Here is a 25208-nt window from a genome sequence, read left to right on the forward strand (position 1 = left end):
TGGAACACTTAATGGTTATGATTATGATTTACAAAAATTCCACTGAAAGAATTTATATTTCTCTATTTTTATTATTGAGTTATATCCAATTTATAAGAAGGTTCTACTAAACTTTCTATATAGGTTCGATGTGGTTTCTTTAAGTAAGACCACCTCAGGTATCTGAAAAAAAAATATAAAATATAAAATATAAAAAAAAAACTCAGAGTAGTCTTATTTTATATATATATATATATTGAGTTGGTGTTAGTTATCGGCAATTGACAGAACCATCTATAACTAACAAAAATAATAAAAAAGCTTACATGTTCGATAATAATTATAAGCGACACAACCTTTAGCTGTGACATAAAATACTTTCTTATTAAGTAGAGAATACCAAATAAAAAATATGTAAAGCTACTGTACTACTAGAGATAGTCATGAGTGAAATTCATGCTAACATAATAGCAATTGATTGGGTCTGATTAGTTTAAATTTTTTAAATTAAAAATCGATATATAAAAGTAAACTTTTAATGCTAGTCTATTAAACTGTTATATCTTACATGGCAACCATTGATCATAGATCACTACTATCAACAAATTCAGCAATAATATTTTACAAAAACATTAAGATTCAACAAAGCTTTAGTAAAGCATTCTTTTTTTTTTTTTTTTTGGGTCTAAAAGCTTTACTTAATGGTCAAAAGCTTTTTTATCAAATGATAAGGGTGTTTGGTAAGATTCAACGAGTATATATTTACCAAACAAATAAATAAATAAATGAATAAAACAAATTAAAAACAAATAAAAAAATTAATAAGCTATTTTAGAATAATCTAAATTTTGAGCTTATTTAGAAAATTTTTATTTTCAGCTTATATGGGAAACTCAATATAACGTCTCACTCTCTCTGAATCGATATTGCCTCCCATTTACCTACTCCATTCTAGACGGTATAAGATTTATTCAGACTTCTCAAAAGACCACTCATCCTAAAATTGCTCTTACTAAAGCACAGTTGGCTTCAGGATTCGAGATCAGTTGTTAAACTATTGTTACTTTTATATTTGAGCTATCACCATTTTACATCCGAATGATATGAAATTGGACACCAAATGACCTTCGCTAGAAAAGTAGTCTATCATTGTCTCGCATGTACTCACATTTACTTAGGCAACATCATACTGGTTCACCTCTAGCTATCATAATCTGCTTCAATGTATTTTCACTGATCTGGCTGTTTCTTGCTTCGAGTCGTTCACTCACAGGTCTTACACTCAAGAACCACTTAATACAATTTTTTTATTATTCTTTATTTATAATCAAACATTTAACATTTTAATAAAAAAAACTATTTATTATAAGAATCGATATAGATAAAAAAAATTTTACTTTTATCAGCTATCCTAAATGGAAAATAGCTAGAATATAGGTCCCACTACATTGTTTTTTGCTGCATTAAAGTCACGCTAGTTTTTCTTTATCCCATTGGCATAGAAAAGTAAACCGTATCAATTATTTATTGGATTTTCTATTCTATTTTCCTTTGCATGTTCGACGAATGCAATTTTTGGCTCAAGCTCCTACTCCAATGCCTTGTGTGACCATACCAAAAATGAAAATTACATGAGTGATTGAGATCTGAGGGATTATACGACATATTTTCTCATTACTCTGGCCCACGACCTTATCAAACATAGCAGATAATTTTACGGGGATCATAGACACTCAAACTCATAAATTGGAATTTTGGTCATAAACTTTCCAATCCCATATTGAAGGTCAGCAAAACAATGCATCAATCTTTTAATGGTAATAAAAGCAATGCATTAAATTCATTACAAAATTATAGGGAAAATCCGATAATATGTTGACGTTGGACACCAATAAGGCAACGTCGAATGTCTATCAAGGAAAATACTAATTAAAAGTGATATTTCATGCATTAAATTATTTCATCAAATTTCAGATTCTAAATAATGATGAACTTTAGATTCTAAATAATATATTTGGCACGTTATAGTTATTATTATTATTATTACTATTATTATTATTATTATTATTATGATTTTGTTAAATTAGTAGGCATGTTATTGTTAATAATCAATGATGAAGTTTATCAAATTTTACGTTCTAAATAATTCTCTAGCATGATATTGTTTACAATTAATGAGGCTTGGATGCAAAAATAAATAAATAAATACAAAACCTAATAAATGAAGTGTATGTCTATTTGTTGGGAGTGAAACCATTGTTGACATTACCAAAACTAATTTATTTGCGGCATTTAATTATCTATTATTTAATATTAAAAAAGAAAACCTTTTTAGGCAGCATTTAAATTGTAAAACGATATATAAGTTCTATTGGTTGGTAAAAGTCTTTAAGGGTAACAAATAGCATATTTCATAAATAAAACATTACCATAAAACTTTTTACTGTTTAGTAATGTTTATATTTTTTTTCTTTCATAAGAAAAAAGTTATAACTTTATCTTTAAAGTATATTTTTTGGGACAATTTTTGCGTAAAGGTATTACTTTAATGATATGGTTTCATGCCTATGTAAAGGAAATGGTAGGCAAGGTAACCCACCAAGACAATAGCTAATGTTGACCGACATATTGTCATGATGATATATGCAATTGACTAAATTCTCATGTTGAGAATTTGCCAATTCTAAAAAGTAGACAATCTAGCCCTTGGTAACAGAATTATCCAATCCCCCACTAAACATTAGATAACCTTATCCAAAATAACAATTTATTTTTTTTGGTAATATCCACAATAACAAAATTATACATGTCATATTAATATGATATACTCGTTGGTTTATGTTTTAAATGATTGTTAGGCTTTTTATTTAGCTATAAGTTTAAAATAAAATAAGAGTGTTATGTTATTTTAAATGGTATGATTTTTAAAATAAAAAGCTTTGAAGAATCATATAAAATAAAAATGAACTTTTTATCCAACTCTAAAAGTGTTTTTTATCATACTTTTTATTTTTTTTCGTTTTTCAATAAATAATCAATATTTATTTTTCTCATTTTTTTTTTTAATCAATGGCTTCTCTCTTTTATAAATATATATATATATATACATATATATATATATATATATAGAAATGTTAGGACACCATATAGGCTCCCAATATATTTTATCAAAAATATATGTTTTATTATTTCATGGATTTATATTAATTATCAATAGAATATTATTGGTGTAATAAATATATGCATTAAAAACTTTATATACAGAGTGAGTTAGGGAACCAAGTCTTACTCTATAGTATAATTTTTTTAAATTATCCAAATTAGTTATAACCCTTTAAAAATAAAAATAAATTTTTTTTTTGTTTTTAAAAAAGCATATTGGAAAATGCTCCAACGATTAAAGGAAAAAACAAAAACAAAAAAAATACTAATTGAAAACTATTTTAAACTGTTCATAAAATAAAACTCATTTTTGATAAATGTATGCTTTTGTTTTTATCATTAGGTATATAAACAAAAATAAAAAATAAAAATATAAACGTCATTTTTTTTGCTAAATAAATATAAACCTTATTTAGAGCTTGTAGAGGATGGTTTTTATACGTCATATTAAGAAGGCCACAAAGATCAAGCTTTTGGACTGTCATAATGTAAAACAAAATCCACTACTAAAAAATTATTGTATTATCTTATTTTCAGTAATGCTATTACTACCTAACAATTATTTTAGTTACCAAGTAATTTTGGAACTATCAAACTAATGCCTCAAATTATTACACTAATTTTTTCAAGAAAATTATTGAGATGTTGGAATCCACTCATCTCCTTGAATAAAGTTCTGCACTGAATATGCATTGACATGCTCAGCAGGAATTCGGCTACTCCAAGCCACTCTCTGTGACAAATTAGACCCAGGTCCAGAATTCCCAAATTCACCATAAAAAAGAGTTTTCAAAGCAAAATCTCCACTCCATGGCATCCAACCCTGAGGGGCTAGAAGAGATTCAATGTTACAGTTTATGAAAACCGTCCTCGAGTATTCTTTCCATGGCCTTCCCAAGAAGTTTTTGTGCACTTTAGGCTTGCTATAATACAGTTTCATGTACTCCTCAGTACCATTTATCAAACAGTTTTGGAAAACGAATCCAGTGGATTGTGCCGGGTCTGTCCGGCCATTAGCTGTGACAGCATTGTTTTCGCCCTTCTCAGGCTTGAGTTGTCGCGGAGCGACGAAGATCTGGCAGTCCTGGAAAACTGAAGCTGAGTTTCCGAATATGAAATCTACGTTGCCTTGGATACGGCACGATTTGTAGAATTGTCGAAGGGCATGAGCATAGAGAGTGTCCTGATTGCCTAAGAACTCACAATTCTGAATGACAGAAAGATCACTGTCTGATCTGAATGCTACCGCTTGGTGTGCATCAGGACCGGCTGTGTTCTTGATTGTAAGACCACTTGCCATGAATCCATCTCCAAGAACTCCTGCTCCATTATAACACTCAACAATTAGCATACCGTACATATTATCAAAATTTATATAATGAAACAGAAAAAAAAAAAAAAAAATTGCTTTACTTGGCGGTAAGAAATACCTTTTGCTTGTTTGAAAGATTTTAGTTTATTTATTTATTTTTTTTTTTTTTTCCTACCATTGAAAACGACTTCAAATGGCGTTGAGTTGCCATAGAAATATCACAAAGCTTTCCTACTGCCAAGTAAAGCAAATTTTTTTTTTTTTCAAAGAAACTTTTTGCTAAATGTCATACGAATACCAAGGTAACAACTCCCAAGCTTTTGTCTCCCTTTGGGACGGTATGTGATAAATTTCCTACCACAACGTGCCTCTAAAAAGTCCCTAAGTCAAGTTCGGTCACTCCAAAAGAGTGAGACCCACCACATGACGTTAGTTTTTATCTTTTTCCATAACATGTCTTACAACCATATGCAATTCTAGATTCATTTCACCTTAAACAATAGTAACTGTTCTAAGGTCCAAAGTTCCAAATTTCCGTCTCCAATACAAAAAAAGATTTATAAAAAAATAAAAATAAAAAGTAAAAAATCTGTCCATCTCTTATCAGAAATTCACGAAACCTACGCCGAAGACTTTAAACACAATGGAAGTGGTGTGATGTGCCGTAACAGCTGCTTCTAAAATAGCTGTCACTTGAGTGGTGCTTTAAAAAACAAGGAAAATAAAACATGGAAAGCAAAAACAAAAAAGAAAAAAATAAAATAAATCCCAAACGAAAAACATTTAAAACTGAACTAAATTAAATTGTTGAACCAACCAATTAAACTACAATCCAAAAATGTAAAATTGTATTTACAAACTTACCAACTGTTGCCGTATTATAGGTGGAGATCCCAGGCTGGCCCACATTCAAAGATCCTGTAATTACAGTTTTGCCCATCCCATCACCCAAAAACACTACGTTCTTCTTCTCCAAAGGGACCCTCACGGTCTCCTCGTAAACTCCTTCCTTTATATGAATCACGAACTTCTTCCCTACCACCGCGTTATCCGGAGCCGCGTTAACGGCGTCTTGCACCGTCTTATAACACCCTCCCCTTCCGTCCTTACAGACCGTCGCATCCGCCGTTAACTTGGACGGAAACCCCCCACCCGAACCCAGATCCGACCCACTGCCAGACCCGTTCCCCCAGAACCCGTCTCTCTCCGTTTTCGGTGGGACCCACGACTCGGTCTTCGCCCCGAAGTTGTCGTACGACGCCATCATGCTCAGCGCATTGCTGGACAGCCCGATCAGCGAATCAAGAAACGACATCGTCTCGTTCACCATTTTGGTGTCGTTCGCGTACTTGAGCGCCGACCAGCAGTCGTACTGGAAGAGCAGAGCGGCGCTCATCCACGCGCGGGCGTCCTTCATTTTCCCGGCCGGAAAGGCTTTGCCGGCGAGGGAGGTCCGGTACTCGGAATTGTGAAGGACCTCGAGGCAGTTATTCGCGGCGGTGGTCCGGTTCTGGCTGCCGGAGGAGGAGTCGAGGATCGATTTAACCATGGAAAGGGCGGTTTTGAGGTTTTCCGACGAGACAGAGATGGCTGATTGAACGATTTCGACGGAGGAAGGGTTGGGCGGGAGATGGGGAGATTGGGATAGCGAGGTCTGGCATTGTTCCGGGAACCTGGTTGCCTTGCAAGCCTGCTGGATCGCTGCCGGTAAAGAGGAGGAGGTGGGTACGGTGGGAATGATTTTGGGATTGTGGTGGCTGTGATGGTTAGACGCGGAGGAGAGAGAGAAGAAGAGAAGAAGAGAGATGAGGGAGAGAATGAGGAGGGAAGCCATGGAAATGAGGAGGAAAGTTGGTTTGGAGAGTGAGAGTGGGAAGGGTTTTGTTGGTTTTCTGTGGTGGGATGTCATGGTGAGTAAATTTTGGGTATTTGTAGTGCGGATTTTTGGATTTTTTTTTTTCTCTTTTTTTTTTTTCCTTTTTTTTCAATTTTGGGTATTTGTAGTGCGGATTTTTGGATTTTTTTTTTCTCTTTTTTTTTTTCCTTTTTTTTCTTTTTTTTCCTTTTTTTTCTGTTTCCTGATTGTTTGGATTGGATGGAAGTGATTTTGGTTGTTCTGTGCGTGTGATTTTGTTTGTGCGTGTAAGAGAGAGAAATTTATGAAGCAGTTCACGAGAGAGAAAGAGAGTGTGTCACGGGCAAGAAAAAGGGAGTGACGAAAGTGCTTTCTTAGTCACGGATTCACAGAGGAGGAGACCATAGAAATTAGAAGAAAGAAAGAGAGAATGCATATTGGTTTTGCTTTTTCTTCTTTGGTAAATGAAAGAGTGAATTTTTTAGCTGGAAGAGTAAAGTTTTTTTTTTTTTTTTGGATTATAGCTGGCAGAGTAAAGTTGTTTTCGGTAGGAATGTTTTGTACGTTGATGTCGCAGACGAAAACATCTATGATGCTAATGTAACGGGTGGTTTACACTAATCTTCTTTATCCTTTTGAAATTACGCCCATGTCCTTGGACTTTTTTTATTATTATTAATTTTTTTCATAAAAAGGTCTGTATTTCATTTGAACCATCTAAAATATAATAATGTGAATTCAGGACAAAATTTTTTTTTTTCCATTTGTTTAGAAATAGAGAATCTCAATAAATTAGCCAAATTGTATGATGTTAATTTGTTATCATTATTTATTTAGAAACAATTTGAATGCTTATCACTATAGTCAATTGCCTTATATAATTTACATTAAAATAAATTATTCTTTCCGCACATTTTAAAAAATGAATTAATAATTATGTATTCTAACCTCATTTATGCTTAAATTTTGTATTGTTATCAAATTACAACTATTCAATTATTATATCAGCTTTAGCACAACAACGACAAATATATTAGCTTTAGCAATTCTTACAAAATTAAAATTAAAATTAATGGTGAAAAATGAAAAAAATAATAATTTTAGAATTTTTTTTTTCACTTATTAATTATATATAAGATATTTCAAAACGAACTTTGCTTGTAATTTCTTTTGCCAATAAAAATGGGCATAAATGAAATATTGCCAATAAAAATGGGCATAAATGAAATATTTCAAAACTAACTTTGCTTGCAATTTCTTTTATCAATAAAAATTGGCAACTTAACTGGATAGCTGTTTATGTTACTACTATTGGTTGCATCCTTAATTTTACCTTTTTTTTTTTTTTGGGACAGAAATTTTTCATATTATTAAGAGAAATCCAGTTCAACATACCAAATAAAAAATATGGTAATTGTTAGAGTTAATATCGGCTAAACCCTATAAGGTTTGGCATTAGGTATTCCAAAAGGAGGAGAAAAAAAAAAAAAAAAAAAAGGGGTTTGGCATTATGTCAAGCTAAATTCTATAGGTTTTAAAAAATATTAAAAAAAGGGGGAAAGAAAGAAACTGCCTGGTTAGCCATTTTGCATTATATTTAATTGAAGAAGAACTAGAATGCAGTTGGATAACCCTTTAAAAATATAGAATAGTTGAATGTTTGTCTTATACGCATCCAAGAACATGCAATAAATATATAATAATAATAAATAATAGAAAACAAATGGCATTATTAATTAAATAAAATTATTAGAGATATAGTAAAAACTTGATAAATAATTAATATTTGATAATGAATGATTTTCACAAAAGTAATGAAACTGTTCAATTTCAATTTGGACTAATGTACTAAAATAATTTATTCAATTTGGCTTTTTTCTCAAACTATTCTTGTAAATTGTTTTGCCTTTTCTTTTATTGAAATCTATCTCATTTTTAATTTTTTGCAGTTTATACCATATTTGATATATATATATATATATTATTTTATTTTCATTTTATATAGAATAATTATTCAAAGTTATTATGACTTCAAAAGTTTTTTTTGGAGAAAAAATTGTTTAATATAATTGGCATATTTATGAATTCTCTTTTGAAGAAAAAATTGGTTAATATAGTAGGCATATTTATTGTGCCTTGAATAATCTGACAATTCAATCATAATATCTTTTTCACTAAGATAATTTAAAAGAAGTCAACATATGGTATAAGTTATAAATATATATCTTGGTAAAATAAAAAAAAGTACATTTTACAATTAGTGAATTATTTTTTTAAAAAAATTATAAAACTTTTTAAATTATTAAATTATTCATTTATTGATAATAAATAACCCTTTTAAATAATAAAATTCCATGGTCCCTCACTTATTTATAGGGTTAGTGGTTTGGAATATCCGTCTAGCGCAACTGTTTGTTTACTTAGTTTTTATTTATTTATTATAGTTGAATGGCAAACAACAATTTTATCATTTTACAAGAGTTCTAGTTTTTTTTTTTTTTTCATTTTCTTTTTCTAAATGATTTAAAATTAATGTTGACAAATAAAGTAATGATTTTATTGCTGTAAAAAAAAAAGTAAAAGATTTTATTTTTATTAGTTGTTCATAAATTTCTTAAGAATCTTACTATTTATGAGCTTATTTAATATATTTTAATTGGAATATTTAATTTTATTAGTTTATTATAAAATTATAAAATTAAATCTTCAATTTTTACTGTTTAAATTGGAATTTGTTATGTAATTATTATTAATGATCGTTCATCAACAATGGCATATAATATTTTTTTAATTTTTAACTATTTTATTAATGTGGTCATAAGTTAATAATTGACAAATATGTAGTATATGTATGTATAAATAAGTCAATATGATAAAAGTTTAACAAAATATTGCCATATTAATTGGTATCAAGAAAAAGCTGATAGCCAAGATCCTTTTTTTTTTTCTTTTTTTTTATACTAATATCCCTCAATATTTTGCATTTTATTTTTATAATATCGAATTTGTATCCACATCCCTAGAGGTCTGATTGTTGCGTATTGGTCAAATCCTGGATGGCTCGCTTTAGGTCCTTGCTTCTATAATAAATTGGAAACTAACAGTATAGTAGGTGAGAAAAGAGACTAAGAATATTGATCAAAAGAGAAAAAAGGAGATGCATAGATAAAATTGTTAGTAATTTGTTTGGTAAACCTAAAACTTTGACAAATCTGCAACAAATTGAAATATAAAAAGCTTAACTTACTATTTTTCAAAATTAGATATTAAAATTGTAAATTTAAAAAAAGAATGAAAATATCCCTTAAGGTTTCAAGACAAATTAAACCATCCAAACATGTAGCTAACCCTTGTTTTGGAGGGTACGAAATATATTTTTGACCGCCAAACACTGTTTCTTTCCACCTACTTCCATTAGTGTCAAAAGAAAGTCGTCTTCACGTTCCCCCCAGCACGATCCACCACTGCCTTTTAATATCTTAACAAATCTTCAAATTCCAACAATGATCATAATTGGGTCCAACCAATGGCATTGTCATTTTTCCTTTAACAATGATCTCAAATTTGTAGGCTTAACCAGTCGTAAAAACCGCTAAGCCCCCAAGTTTTAATAAGGTTAAAAAAATATATTTTTTAAATCCGATTTCCCCAAAATAAAAAATCAATATATATATATATATATATATAGATATCAATAGGCAATTAAATAAATAATTAAATTTTCTAATTTGCTTTTTACAGAAGGGTGATGGGTCGGCTCGTCTTTTATAAGAAGCAAGGAGCAACTTACAGCGGTAAGGCTCGTCCTCTATGAGAAGCAACTAGTAATTTAATAATTACTATGTTCAAGTGTGTAAAGCATATTCATATTTGTCGAGTTCATCAATGCACTAAGATTAATTAGGTACCTAGCTTATATCATTAACTTTAATATATATATTTTCTTTTCAGTCCTTATATTCTTTAATAACTAAATGGCAGTGTCCTACATATATATTTGAAGTTTATGCTTTCAAGCTACCGGTAGATAGTATTATCGCCTGTATTATGTATTGCTCGTAAGGGACAAAGTTTCTTTGAATGTTCTGAGCATTTTCTTCTTCTTCTATTCTACCTCGTGAAATTAAGTACCATGTATTTCCAAGTTTTAGAGGTGAAGACACAGGTGCCACTTTTATCAGCCATCTTCATGCTGCTTTAAGTAGGAAAAAGATTGACACCTACATAGATTACAAACTTGAGAGAGGACATGGAATTTCACCAGCTCTTCTCAAAGCAATCGGGGAATCAAAGCTTTCCGTAATTGTTTTCTCGGAAAACTATGTTGGGAAAATATCATAGATGAATATATGTAAATACATGTGGACAATTTAATACAAAATAAATAAAAATAAATACAAAATAAATAAAGCATTTTAGAACCTGTAGGTCTTTAAAATTGATTTACTCTCTAGAAAGGTTGACCGAGGCCTGTGTGATACCACAGTGTCTTTAAGACGTTTTACGCCCACCGGTGCAGGAGTTTTGTAGCAAACGTCTCCCAGTATACAACGGCTGCAAAAGCTTTAAGATTCAGCACCTCTGAAGCTTTTCTCTTCGAACTCTCTGTGTACCTTCACTTTACCACTATTTTGTTTTCTCTGTATTTCCTTCCAAAATTAAAATTGAAAAGAACGTTACAATTCGTGCAACCTTCAAACTCTCATAAGGAGTTATTCTCCCGTAAAACTCTCTTCCACTATTATCAAAAAATTATTTGATTTGATTTAAAATTATTATAACAAAACTCAACAACCAAAAAACCCAAATCATTCACACTAGTGGGTCTAGGCCCAACTCTAACAATCCCCCACATGAATGATTTGATTTAAAAATACAAACATGACTCTAGTGGTAAAGCTCTACAGTCGGAACCTGCATAGGATAGGTAGATGTTACTCTTTAAACCTTCCCTTGAGAGACTACATTTTCTTTACTGACTTATAGTAGAAGCGATATCTTCGAACCATTTTGTCTTTTGTGTAAATGACAACATAGCCCACACATGATTCCTTCCTGATACACTTCAGTTCTCACTGTTGTGTTCATTTTTGGCCCTGAACACCTCCCTGGTTCTGCGAGAGTTTCTAAAGAATTGTGCCCTAAACAATTCTCCTTTGAAGCAGCCACTCTTCTCTCTCACATAGGTGATTCCTATTTCTTTTATAATCAGCATACCTATGCATAGATTACTAAACACACGCTTATAGGAATCATTAAAAGCATACTTTTATGCTTAACCTCTCTTTATCACTGTTTCATCATAGGAATGGGCAGAGGATTAACCCCCCACAGTAATCCATACTAGTCTTTACAATTGAGTTGTCCCATTGAACCTAGATCTTGGGATCTCCAATCAACTAGGTTGAGTTTCCATCGTATTGACTTTATTCACGGGCTTCAATCCCATTCCCCTCGATGACTTCTCAACTAGTTCTCTATTTAACCCTTTGGTTAGCGGATCCGCAATGTTATCTTTTGACTTTACATAGTCTATTGAGATAACTCCAGTTGAGATTAATTGTCTAATGGAATTGTGTCTACGACGAATGTGTCTAGACTTTCCATTATACATAATATTCTGTGCCCTGCCAATCACAGATTGACTATCACAATGTAAACTTATTGCTGGCACAGGTTTAGGCCACCTCGGAATGTCCTCTAAAAATTGGCGTAGCCATTCTGCCTCTTCACCACATTTATCTAGAGCAATAAACTCGGATTCCATAGTGGATCGAGCTATCACAGTTTGTTTCGAGGACTTCCATGTCACAACTGCACCTGCTAACGTGAATACATAGCCACTAGTGGATTTTGAATCCTTTATATCTGATATCCAATTTGCATCACTGTATCCTTATAATACAGCAGGATATCTTGTATAGTGCAGTCCGTATTCACGAGTATATCGTAGATATCTTAATACTCTAACGATCCCTTTCCAATGATCTTCATTTGGATTACTCGTGTATCTACTTAGTCTACTTATTACGTAGGCTAAGTCTGGTCTGGTACAACTCATCAAGTACATCAGACTTCCAATCACCCTAGCATATTCTACTTGAGATACACCTTCTCCTTTATTTTTGGATAAGCGTAAACTTATATCTATGTGTTTTTTCTATACTAGTATCATCATTACTAAACTTAGCCAGTATTTTATCTACATAATGAGTTTGACTAAGAATGATTCCATTCGAAGTTTTCGTGATTTTCATACCTAAAATCACATCTGCAAGCCCCATATCTTTCATGTCAAATTTAGAATTTAACATGGCTTTTGTAGTTCGGACCATATTGTCATCACTACCTACTATGAGTATGTCATCTACATACAAACATAGAATAACATATCCATTCTCTGTATCTTTTATATAGATACACTTGTCACATTCATTTATTTTGAACCCATCTTTTAGCATGACATTATCAAATTTTTGATGCCATTGCTTTGGAGTTTGTTTAAGTCCATATAAGGACTTTACCAATCTACAAACTTTCCTTTCTTGTCCTGGAGCAGTAAAACCCTCAGGTTGCTCCATGTAGATCTCTTCCTCTAGATCTCCATTCAGAAAGGCTGTTTTCACATCCATTTGATGTACTGCAAGATCCCGCAATACTGCGATTGCCAGTACCATCCTTATGGAATTTATCCTCGTTACTGGAGAATAACTGTCAAAATAATCAAGGCCTTCCTTTTGCTTGTATCCCTTAGTTACAAGCCTTGCCTTGTATTTATATATTGTTCCATCTGCTTTCATCTTTCTTTTAAAAATCCATTTGTAACCCAAAGGTTTACAACCTGGAGGAAGATCTACTAACTCCCAAGTGTGATTCTGTATGATGGAATCAATTTCACTTTTAACCGCTTCTTTCCATAAATTCCCTTCAGGAGAATTTATGGCCTCTTGGAAGCTTTGATGTTCACTTTCTAGCATATAAGTAAGAAAATCCGGACCGTAGGAATTTTCAGTTTTTACTCTCTTGCTTCGTCTAAGCTCAACTTTAGTTTCTTGTTCTTGATCACTATCATAATTATCATCATAAATAGTATCATAAGTTCGTTTAGACGTACTCGGTCCTTCTTCCACTTTATATGGAAAAATGTGTTTGAAAAATGATGCATTTCTCGATTCCATTATTGTGTTCTTGTGTATATCAGAAATTTCTGACCTATACACGAGAAACTGATATGCATTACTATTCTGTGCATATCCTATGAAGATGCAATCAACAGTTTTTGGACCTATCTTCACCTTCTTAGGTGTAGGTACTACTACTTTAGCTAGACACCCCCACATTCGTAAATATTTGTAGGAGGGTTATCTTCTCTTCCATACCTCATAAGGTGTCTTTACCTTATCTTTTCGGGGCACCTTATTTAAAAGGTCATTTGCTGACAAAATGGCTTCCTCCCACAAGTTCTGAGGTACTCCAGAACTTATCAACATTGCATTCATCATTTCTTTCAAGGTTCTATTTTTCCGTTCAGCCACACCATTTGATTGTGGCGAATATGGTGGAGTAACTTCATGTATTATGCCATGTTGAGCACAATACTCTCCGAAAGGAGTTACATACTCTCCACCACGATCACTTCTGATCACTTTAACTTTCCTGTTGAGTTGATTCTTAACTTCCATTTTATAGAGAATAAATTTCTCTATAGCCTCATCCTTCCTTTTAAGCAAGTATACATAGCAGTATTTTGTGCTATCATCAGTAAAGGTAATAAAATACTTATTACCACCTTTAGTCGGTATGAATTTTAAATCACATATATCACTATGTATTAAATCCAAAGGTTCCTTATTTCTATCAATTGTTTGATATGATGACCTCGTTAATTTTGCTTCCACACAAGTTTCACACTTATGATTGGAATCAATTTCAAATGTGGGAATATGATTTAAGTTAATTAATCTCCGCAGAGAATTAAAATTAACATGTCCTAGTCTACCATGCCATAAAATGGAAGACTCAAGCAAGTAAACAGAAGAACTACTAGCTTTATTCATTTCTTTAGGCTTTACAGTCATTACATTCAACTTAAATAAACCATTGACTACATAGCCCTTTCCCACAAACATCCCAAATTTAGACAAAATAACCTTGTCTGATTCAAACACTAAGCGAAAACCATGTTTGCTCAGCAGCGATCTAGATACCAGATTCTTGCGAATGTCTGGAACATACAATACATTATTCAGAGTCAGCTCTTTCCCTGAGGTCATCTTCAGGATTACTTTGCCCTCACCTTGGATTTCTAAGGTAGCGGAGTTACCCATAAATAGCTTCTCCCCATTCTTCTTTGGTTCGAAGGAAGTGAACATACTCCTATCCGAACACACGTGGCGGGTCGCACCAGTATCTATCCACCACTCTCTAGGATTAGATCCCACCAAGTTCACCTCAGATATCACAGCACTTAGGTTAATATCGTCAACCTCTTTAGTGATGTCCTCCATCACTTGTGCCTGGTTCCTCTTTCTTTTTGGTAGCCTACATTTAGTAGCTCTGTGACCCATCTTGTCACAGTTGAAGCACCTGCCTTGAAATTTGGCCTTCTTGGAGATTCCTCCTTTTAGCCCTAGCTTAGAAGCTTTTCCAATTTGCTTCTTATTCTTAGAGCCCTGACCATGCTCCACAACATTAGCCTTCAACACAGTGTTCGAAGTTCTCTTATCAGACTTTCTGTTGTCATCTTCTATGCAAAGCTTGCTAATAAGAGCCTCCATATCCATCTCCTTTCTCTTATGATTCAGATAATTCCTGAAGTCACTCCAACTCGGAGGTAGTTTCTCAATCATGCAGGCCACTTGCAATGCTTCATTCATTATCATCCCTTCAGCAAGCATTTCCTGAATCAACACTTGCAACTCATGTACTTGATTCATTATTGGCTTTGCATCCACCATCATGTAATCCAAGAATCAGCCTGTAATAAACTTTCCTGAACCTGCATTTTCGGTCTTGTACTTTCGGTCCAGTGTTTCCCACAGCTCCTTTGCTGATTTCGTGCCACAGTATACACCATACAGGGCATCAGACAGGCCATTCAGGATATAATTCTGACATAAGTAATCGAAATTATTCCATGCATCCACGACCATGAGAGTCTCCTTATCACTCTCTTCATTACTGGGTGGCACATCTTCAGTCAAGTACTGCGCAAGTCCCAGGGTGGTCAAATAAAATAGCATCTTCTGCTGCCATCTTTTGAAGTTTGCTCCATTAAACTTCTCAGGTTTCTCTGCATGACTAGCAGAAGGAGGCATCTGAATTCCAGAAGTCTGAGTGGGCACAGTCCTGTTGTCTCCACTTGCCATTTCTGTAACATCACAAAACAGAAATCAATTAGTTGTTATTTTCTATATTAACAAACTAATTATATGCAATTTCCATAAGGAAAACACACAAAAAGTTATTTTTAGGGTTTCTGAATACACCACAAAAAATTACTGTATACACCCCAAAACACTATTCATAGTCACTATTCATCAGTGCTGTTCATGCCACGTGTCATCATGCTGATGTGGCCTGGCCATAGGGCTGATGTGGCACCCCTGCCATGTCATCATACCGCTGATGTGGCCCCCGCCACATAATCACAGTGCTGACATGGCACCACGCCACGTCATCGCTCGGCACACTGGGCACTATGCCACATCATCATATCGCTGACGTGGTGCCCCGCCACGTGATCATCCTGGTGACGTGTCACCTCCACGTCATAACCATGCTGACATGGAACCAGGCCATGTCATCACATTGATGACGTGGATATGCCACGTGGCGATCCTGTTGGCACTATTTACGACACGTGTCGCTACTAGAGACAGACACAAGTCACCTGTAGCAGGTCGACACGTGGACTGTCCAGAGCATAAAACGTGGCCGTCCGAGAATGAGACACGTGTCATCTTTATCAGGTCGACACGTGTTCCATCCGTTGGGCGACATGTGGCTCATTGTTTTGGCGACACGTGGTAAGCCCATTTGCCATTGGACCGGTTCTCTTGGGCCTTGATCTCAATCGGACCTGGGTCCTGGGTTGAACAGTAAGCTGTTCTAACCTGGTCTGGGCTTTAGAACTGGGCCTGACCCAATAACATTAGAAAAACCGGCCCAGCCTTTTAGATACAGCCCAAACCCTATTTCTTTTCTTCTTCAACCTTCAACAGGGTCATTTTGACCCGGTTTCTCTGGTAAACGAGTCATACGACCCAGCAACAATTTTCCATCTCTTTTCCACTCTCCCAGTGGCCAAAAATTACCAAAAATACACCAAAATGTTTAAAAATTTATGGGCAATTCAATTTTGGAAGATTTTTGATCAAAAACAAAAAATTAATAATTACCCATAAATTTTTATACCCACGGGTTTAATAAATTTTTTTTTTCTTCTCTTGTTTCAACGGTGAAACACACATGGAAATATTTAATCAATATATATATATAAGCATAAAAATGCAATATATACACAGTAAACAATAACATAATAAACAACTTAAATTTTCACATTATATTTACATATATAAAAATTAATAAAACGTCTTAAGATTGTTGGGAAAATATCATAGATGAATATATGTAAATACATGTGGACAATTTAATACAAAATAAATAAAAATAAATACAAAATAAATAAAGCATTTTAGAACCTGTAGGTCTTTGAAATTGATCTACTCTCTAGAAAGGTTGACCGAGGCCTGTGTGATACCACAGTGTCTTTAAGACGTTTTACGCCCACCGATGTAGGAGTTTTGTAGCGAACGTCTCCCAGGATACAACAGCTACAAAAGCTTTCAGATTCAATACCTCTGAAGCTTTTCTCTTCGAACTCTCTGTGTACCTTCACTTTACCACTATTTTTTTTTTCTCTATATTTCCTTCCAAAAATTAAAATTGAAAAGAACGTTACAGTTCGTGCAACCTTCAAACTCTCATAAGGAGTTATTCTCCCGTAAAACTCTCTCCCACTATTATCAAAAAATTATTTGATTTGATTTAAAATTATTATAACAAAACTCAACAACCTAAAAACTCAAATCATTCACACTAGTGGGCCTAGGCCCAACTCTAACAAACTATGCTTCTTCTTCTGGGTGCTTAGATGAACTGGTGCAGATACTGGACTGCAAGAAAAGAAATGGACAGATTGTTATACCTGTATTTTACCACATAAAACCATCACATGTAAGGAAACAGAAGGGAAGCTATGCATCTGGATTAGGTAAACTTGGAGAACGTTTTGATGAAGATAAAATCAGCTTATGGAGGGTTTCTTTGAAAGAAGCAGCCAATCTATCTGGCTTTGATTCACAGAAAATTAGGTAATAAATCCAACTTGTATTACTTTCTAATTTCCATTAAAAAAACGATGTATATTTATTTATTCATTCATTTTTTGGCCATTCTGCCTAAGAAATAATGGACTCTGCTTCTTGGACTGTCAAGGTGAAACATGAATTTCTAGCAAAGAGAGAAAAAAATAATAATAATACATAATACGAATGACATTAGTTCTATAATAACTTGTACATTTCATAGTGTTTTTTTGTATATTATATTATAACCTCTATTTTTCTGTCCAATATGCTAGGCCTGAGTCTGAATTAGTAGAGGCAATTACTAAAGGCATTTTGAAGAAACTGAATTATGTATCATTAGGTGATTTAAAGGGTTTAGTTGGAGTCGAAGAATGTGTCAAGGAAATTGAGTCATTACCATGCATTGGCCCAGAAAATGTTCGCATTATAGGTATTTGGGGTATGGGAGGAATTGGAAAGACTACCCTAGCTGATGTTGTATTTAACCGGTTGTCTTCTCAATTCGAGAGTTGTTACTTTCTTGGAGATGTCGAAGAAAAAATGAAGACATCTGTCCCTGATTATTTCCAAGAGAAACTTCTTTCTGCACTGTTAGAGGAAGAAAATTTCAACGAGGGCTTACCATCTATAAGATCAATTTTTTTTCAAGAAAGGCTTCGTCGTAAAAATGTTCTCATTGTTTTTGATAACATGAAGGACAACCAAATAGAAATTTTGTCACGAGCACGTGATTTATTTGGCCATGGAAGTAGAATCATTGTGACAACTAGAAATGTGCATGTGCTTAGAAACATCAGAGCTGATCAGATAGATATATGAGGTTAAGGAATTAAACCGGGATGAAGGTTTTAAGCTCTTTTGCCAATGTGCTTTTAGAAAAACTCTGCCACAAGTACAAATTATATAGAGCTTTCAAAAGAGATGGTAAACTATGCTAATGGTAATCCAGTGGCTCTCAAAGCTTTGGGCTCTTACATTTATTGCAGAAGAGAAGAAGAATGGAAATGTGCATCATCTGAATTGAAAAAAGTTTTCAACAAAGAAATTCATAATGTGTTGAAAACAAGTTATGATGGACTCAATGAAAATCAGAAAGAGATATTTCTTGACATTTCATGTTTTTTTATAGGCGAGGAAAAAGATCATGTAGAAAGGAAACTGGATGGCTGCCGTTACTGTGCTGAAATAGGAATACCAGTTCTTGTCGACGAGTCTCTGATAACTATCAGAGACAAAAAAATACAAATGCACAATCTGCTACAAGAGATGGGTCGTGAAATTGTCCGCCAAGAGTCGGTTAAAGATGCTGGAAAGCCTAGTAGATTATTCATTCCTGAAGAAAGCTATCAAGTACTAAGAAATGGAACAGTAAGAGCCTAAATGCATTTAATTTTTTTTTTTTTTTTTAAAAATTGTTTCCATTGCATAATTGTTCAGAAACATATGAGATGTCCACTTTATGTATACGTTGAGCAATTTATGAATTTTTATCTTCATTTTTCAGGGAACTAAAGCAATTGAAGGCATATTCCTGGACATGTCTAAGATCAGAGAGGTAGAGTTGATAGGTTCATCCTTTGAAATCTAAGATTGCTAAAAGTTCACAACAACTATGATTCATCTTATCCTGAGAGGTGCAAAATTTCCCTTCCAAAGGGTCTTCTATCTCTTCCTGATGCACTAAGATATTTCCACTGGGATGGATACCCTTTGAAATCTTTGCCAGCAACATTCACCCCAGAAAATCTTGTTGAACTCAATATGCCCTATAGTCAGGTTGAGCTACTTTGGAATGGAGTTCAGGTATGCCTTTTATTGGATCTTAACACATTGAAGTGACTAAAAAGTTGTTATTCGTCATCATTTTCTTTTTCTTTGAAGCTGCAGAATCTTCAGAACTTAAAACAGATTGACCTTGGTTGGTCTGCTCAACTAACTCAAATCCCAAATCTTTCTCTGGCTACAAACATCAAAAGAATAATACTTAAACGGATGTATAGGTCTACATGAAGTTCCTTCACATTTTCAATCTCTTGCCAAGCTTACACATGAAGTTCCTTCACATTTTCAATCTCTTGACAAGCTTACTTTCCTGAGTCTGAGAACTTGCAGTAATGTTAAAAGTCTTCCAGAGTTACCATGGAGTATCGAGTTCTTAGATTTAAGCGAGGTTGGAATAGAAAAACTGCCTTCATCACTTTGGCATCTGGACAAACTTCGTACCTTGAACCTTGATGGATTCATGTACATTAAGCATATTCCAAGCAAGGCTTCTATGATAATGAACTCCCTGCATTCTCTTTCTCTCTCTAATTGCACATCTTTTTCCAAGTTTCATGAGCTTCCAAGGAATATAAGGATTTTAAACTTGAGGAGTACAGCAACAAAAGCAATCCCTTCACCAATTCAGTGTCTATTCTTGGAATTGTGTCTTGAGAATTGCAGAAGGCTCAAGAGTCTCCCAACCATCATTTGCAAGTTCAAATCTCTTATGAGTATTTGGCTCACAGGTGTTCACAATTGGAAAACTTCCCCAAGATCTTGGAACCTATGGAGAGTTTAAGGACTCTCAGTTTAAATGGAACAGCCATTAAAAGGTTACACACATCAATTGCCAATCTACATGGACTTGAGCACTTGATTCTTTCTTCTTGCAAATTCCTTGACTTCATTCCGTCCAGCATTTGTAATTTACACAATCTTGAATATCTTTCCTTTTCTTGCTGCTCAAAGCTTCAAAAGTTGCCTCCCATTGCCGGTTTATGGTGCTCCTGGCTGGTAAAACAACATGGTGATACATTAGATATCCGTGGAAGTTGGATATTTGCACATATTAGTGAAATCACTATTAAGAGAGTATCCCTACCACACGTAAGCATTGAAGAACTACCATTTTTGCCTACCCTTGACTTGAATAAGAGCAAGCGCCTTAAGTCCTTATCAAAGCTTCCCTATCTGCTAAAAGTTTTATATGAACATGACTGCACATTACCAAACACAGAGACAATTTCAAGAACAGAACTCACACCTGATTGGAAGTACTATCGAAACTTTGGAGTAAAAGATGAGGGTCTTATATTTTCAGATTGCCTAAAGTTATACCAGACAGCAAGCAGCAGCATAATGGTTGATGCACAACTTAAAATTTGGCATATGACAACCCTAGCAAAAGAGTTCTTTGGAACTGATGTACGTTCATTTCTCTCCCTCTCTTTTGAACAAATCATGCCCTCTTAAAAAAAAATGTCTTCCTGCAAAGCTGACATGAAAATAATTAATCGACTTTATTTGAAATCTCTTAGATCGCTTACATTTTAACTAAACACATAGCATTGTAGCAATTAATAATCATCATGTCAGCTGTCAGGTCCACTGGTATGACTCACCACCGGTGATCAATATCATTTTTATCTTAATAAATTCAGATGTTGATGCAGGAAACATCATATGAAAGACCTTGGTTTGGTGTTTGTTATCTGGGGCATGAAATTCCCAAGTGGTTCATGTACCAAACGGCAGGACCTTTATTAGATATCAAGCTTCCTCCACATTGGTTTGATACCAACAATTTCTTGGGCTTTGCTCTCAGCATTGTGGTTACTTTTGATGATAATAATGAGGACTACTACGATTCTAATAGCGATTGCTATTTAGAGTGTGAAACTCATTTCAAAACTAGCTATGATACATCAGAAAGCCATTACAAATTTAATTGCCCTCTCTTGGTTTGGCACAAAGCCCAAGTTTTCTATTCAGATCATGTGTTCCAGTGGTATGACTATTCACTGTGTCGCCATGATATATCTAGTTGGTCCAGTGGCACGGGAGTTGAGCTTTACTTCTATCCTCGTGAATATTTTAAACATAACTGTCCGTACCATGGCACCGTTAAAAACTGCGGGATGTACCTGCTATATGTCAAAGACACAGAGAACACCATTTTTAATAATCAAGATAGGGAGGACAAAGAACCAGATGATGGGGATAAGTCTGAATTCAGTGGGAGCATGATTGGTAGCTCGTTTGAGGCAGAAAAAGGAGACGAGTCTGAACGCAGTGGAAGTTCAAGTGTTAGCTTTGCAGATGACAAAGAGGATGAGGAGATTGAATTCAATGGAAGCATAATTGAGAAAGAAGAAGAAAAAGACGACTATATGGATGAACCATGTCCTAAGAGAATGAAGCAATTAAATTCTTGACAACAGATATAGGCTAATACATTGCAATAGCACAACTTTATGTATAGTACTTGGCATAAATAAAAACTAGGACTAAGATCACATATATATATATATATATATAGATAATCTTAATATGCAGTAACTTCCTAAATTGTGATGGTTACATATTAACAAGACAAACCCTTTCAGTCTTAGATCACTAATTGAAGTGACACCATTTTAAAAAGGCAATTTCAACAGTTCTTGCCCTGAGAACATGCTTTTATTTTATCATATAAAAATTCGAAAATACATATATATATATATATATATGTATATATTAGTCCTGCAACAGTGGGCAAAGTACATCACCATGTGGTGGGTGACATACATGCCACCAACTTTGGTGGACGTAGAACAAAGAATTTGGAGGATACGTACATGATAAGTCAAACTAAAATATCTTTGCTGTAAACCAAAACTATGTTTACTAATGCAGTGTGATAAACATTTTCAAATTCCTACTCTTCCCTTAGAAGACATGAATAAGTGACATTTTGATTAAATATTTGATAAGTTACCATCAATACCAAAAGCTTCATATTAGGATTGATTGTAAACTTAAACTAAAGAATACAAATTAAATGAAGAAAATGTGTGCATGCATTAATTCCATTTCATTTTTAAAAAATTAAGCAGAAAGTTATCAATTTGGTCCTTTCTTGATTCAACTTATTTCAGCTAGAAGCTAAAGTACATCTAAACAGTTATACTCGCCGAATTAAGCCAGTTCTAACCTTCCCAAACTCCACATTTATAAACAAAAATAAAAAAAAAATATCGTGAAAAATGCAAAGATACACTCATTCATCACAAATACAAACCTAAAGTTTGAGTTTGCTGCAAGAGAAAAGAGTACAAAATAATATGCAACCCTGTAGGAGTGCAGACACAGTTGGCCCCTATATTAGCCCTTCAATACCTTTACCACTAAAAATATTCTAAAGAAAAATTTCATAAACCATGCTAATCATAGTACTAGCAAGTAGTAATAGCACTCCATCCATCAAAATTTAAACATATCTATGTAATATTTGGATTAAAGGTCCTTCTTCTGGAATCCAATCCTTAACACAACCTCCAAACTCCAAAGGGCCACCATATGAATATTTAAACTTTACAAATCAGAACCACAAACATTTTGTAACCACCCAGTATTTATAATCAATCCTCTTTATTTGGTAAGAACAATTTTTATTCCTAAATTAAATATTTAATAAAGCCATGTCTGCTTTTCAAATCTGCAATCTTCAATCTTGCAATGTCCTTCTAAGCCATCCCCAATTCCACACTTATCAAATTGCAAAAGATTCACTCATTCAGCACAAACCCACATAAAAAAAAAATAAAAATAAAAATAAAAATAAAAATTCAATTAATAGAAATATCAAAACTCAAAAAAGAAAAAAAGAAAATTAAAAAAAAAAAATGATAGACTAACCTCTTGGAGTGCATACAAATTGGAAAGCGGATGAGATGGACAGCTTGTCCTTTTTCATCAGTTCTGGGTTTGGAGAAGCTGTGAAACAAGAACAACAGCGTAGAACCCTTAGAAAGAAAATATATTACAAAAATACTGTCCAATTTTTTTCTCACACTTCCGCGGGAAAATTATCAAGGAGCAGGGATTCTAATTTATTTTTTCCTAATTTATAAGCGAACTCATCGTCTCTCACTCTATCGCTCTCTACGTTTCTTCTCTCCCTCTACGCTTTTTTGCTTTCTCTTTCAAATGGCACATCGGCGGCGACTGAACCACCGTTTAATGGTCAACCATTAGCCCTCTCTGTTCGCACCATGGGGGCTCGGCAATAGATGGTTTATAATAAGCTATCACGGACTAAAAGTTGGCTGCTTTCTACTTTTTCACACACTTTTTTTTTTTTTTTCCTCTTTTTTTGGCTCAAATTTTGAGAACCAAACAAATCGCTTATTTCCCATTTTTATTTATTTTGTTTATTTTGATATTTCGGAAACCAATTTGCACCTTGCGGTTCCTGGTCTCAAATCCCAAAGCAGAGGCAAGGTAAAAACTAATCAAAACCATAATTTTCATAAATTAATAATTTTTTTCTCTGTTTGTTTGTGGATCACTCTGTTCAACTTCAGTGTTCGGCTAATTAGAGTCTGTTTTGGATCTTTTTATTTTTCTTTTCCAAGTTATGGATGTATTTTCCCTATTAGTTCAACTATTTTGGCCTCAATTGGAGTGGGTTGCTTCTGTTTCCTGTCTCAACAAAGCAATAATGGTATAAAATGTAAAGAAAAGAAAGTTTGATAACTTTGACGTTTTGTTTAACTGGAATTATTACTAAGATAAAATGTAAAGAAAAAAAAGTTTGATAATTTTGACGTTTTGTTTAACTAAAATTTCTAAGTAACCAACCACTAGATTTTGTTATAGACGGAAAAATTAAATTTACATTTGCCCACCTCTCTTCCGGGTTAGAGATGCTTATGACAGGGATTATTTGGTTTTGGTCATGACTGATTGACAACGTGCTTTTGACAGAATTCTTGCTTCCATTCCATTCAAAGGCCAGGTCTACTCTCAACTCAAGAATGTATTTTTATTGGAGATTTTGATTACTGACCTGGTTGAATTCTGTAATGGTTCAGTACAATCATGGTTACTACCTCAATTATTGATGTGGCTGCCTACAACCAACGGTAAATCTTTTAAATGACACGGGTGCTTGATTGAGCTCAAGAACACCATAACTAACATAGCCTCGTGGCCTTCTCTGCTTGATAACCAAGCTAATACAAAACAAATCATTTTGATTAAAAACAAAACTACGAACTAACAAACAAAACTACACCCGTGCCACTGAATTTGAAAGTAAACCAATGGTAACATTACAATCCCTAGTTCCAAATTATGAAGCTCAAGTTGTAGCAATTAAATCACAGACCACAAAGCTTCTGGTCTCAAGTTCCACATTATTCTCTCTCACCTTGAGAAAACTTGACCATGAGGAAAGAGGAAGAAGTTAGAAAAGCATCTAAAGTATTATATTTGTGGAGATCAGCGATGTTGGAGGTAGAGGAATTTTGCAAATCTGCTGGTAGATCAAGCTGGTAGCGTTATCACCACAGCGCTTAAGAATTCGAAAAGGACCTATCTTCTTGCTCTTCAGTTTGTTGCGAGTACCAACTAAAATTCTTTCCTTTCAGTGATGCACCGTGACCAAGTCTCCAGCACTAAAAGTCTTAAACTTTCAATGGACATCAGCTTGAGCTTTGTATCTCTGATTGGTTGTCTCTAAAGCGTAAATGGCTTGGCTGTGAATAAAGCTAATGTTAGC

General features: G+C 33.9%; 3 protein-coding genes and 1 long non-coding RNA gene across 4 annotated transcripts; 2 read left to right on the plus strand and 2 right to left on the minus strand.

Annotated features, from left to right (window-relative positions):
* Window positions 1–3630: 3630 nt before the first annotated feature.
* On the minus strand, window positions 3631–6878 carry LOC107425602 (probable pectinesterase/pectinesterase inhibitor 51). The gene is made up of 2 exons (XM_016035612.4): window positions 5318–6878; window positions 3631–4461 (listed from the first exon to the last, which is right to left on the minus strand). Exons 1-2 carry the CDS (start codon window positions 6360–6362, stop codon window positions 3776–3778), a joined length of 1731 nt encoding a protein of 576 aa, XP_015891098.3. The 5' UTR covers window positions 6363–6878; the 3' UTR covers window positions 3631–3775.
* Window positions 6879–16094: 9216 nt separating this feature from the next.
* On the plus strand, window positions 16095–18499 carry LOC132804490 (TMV resistance protein N-like). Its single transcript, XM_060818903.1, has 3 exons — window positions 16095–16209; window positions 17464–17683; window positions 17953–18499. Exons 1-3 carry the CDS (start codon window positions 16095–16097, stop codon window positions 18497–18499), a joined length of 882 nt encoding a protein of 293 aa, XP_060674886.1.
* Window positions 18500–18601: 102 nt separating this feature from the next.
* Window positions 18602–21879, plus strand: LOC107425581 (disease resistance-like protein DSC1). Its single transcript, XM_060818904.1, has 6 exons — window positions 18602–19030; window positions 19185–19235; window positions 19337–19483; window positions 19722–19850; window positions 20126–20869; window positions 21118–21879. The coding sequence occupies exons 1-6, from the start codon at window positions 18602–18604 to the stop codon at window positions 21877–21879; spliced, it is 2262 nt and encodes a 753-aa protein (XP_060674887.1).
* Window positions 21880–22680: 801 nt separating this feature from the next.
* On the minus strand, window positions 22681–25089 carry LOC112492498 (uncharacterized). The gene is made up of 2 exons (XR_003056866.3): window positions 23342–25089; window positions 22681–23191 (listed from the first exon to the last, which is right to left on the minus strand). It is a non-coding gene; the product is annotated as an uncharacterized LOC112492498 (long non-coding RNA).
* Between the last annotated feature and the right edge of the window lie 119 nt (window positions 25090–25208).

This window comes from Ziziphus jujuba, chromosome 7 (assembly GCF_031755915.1).
Source record: "Ziziphus jujuba cultivar Dongzao chromosome 7, ASM3175591v1".
NCBI lineage: Eukaryota > Viridiplantae > Streptophyta > Magnoliopsida > Rosales > Rhamnaceae > Ziziphus > Ziziphus jujuba.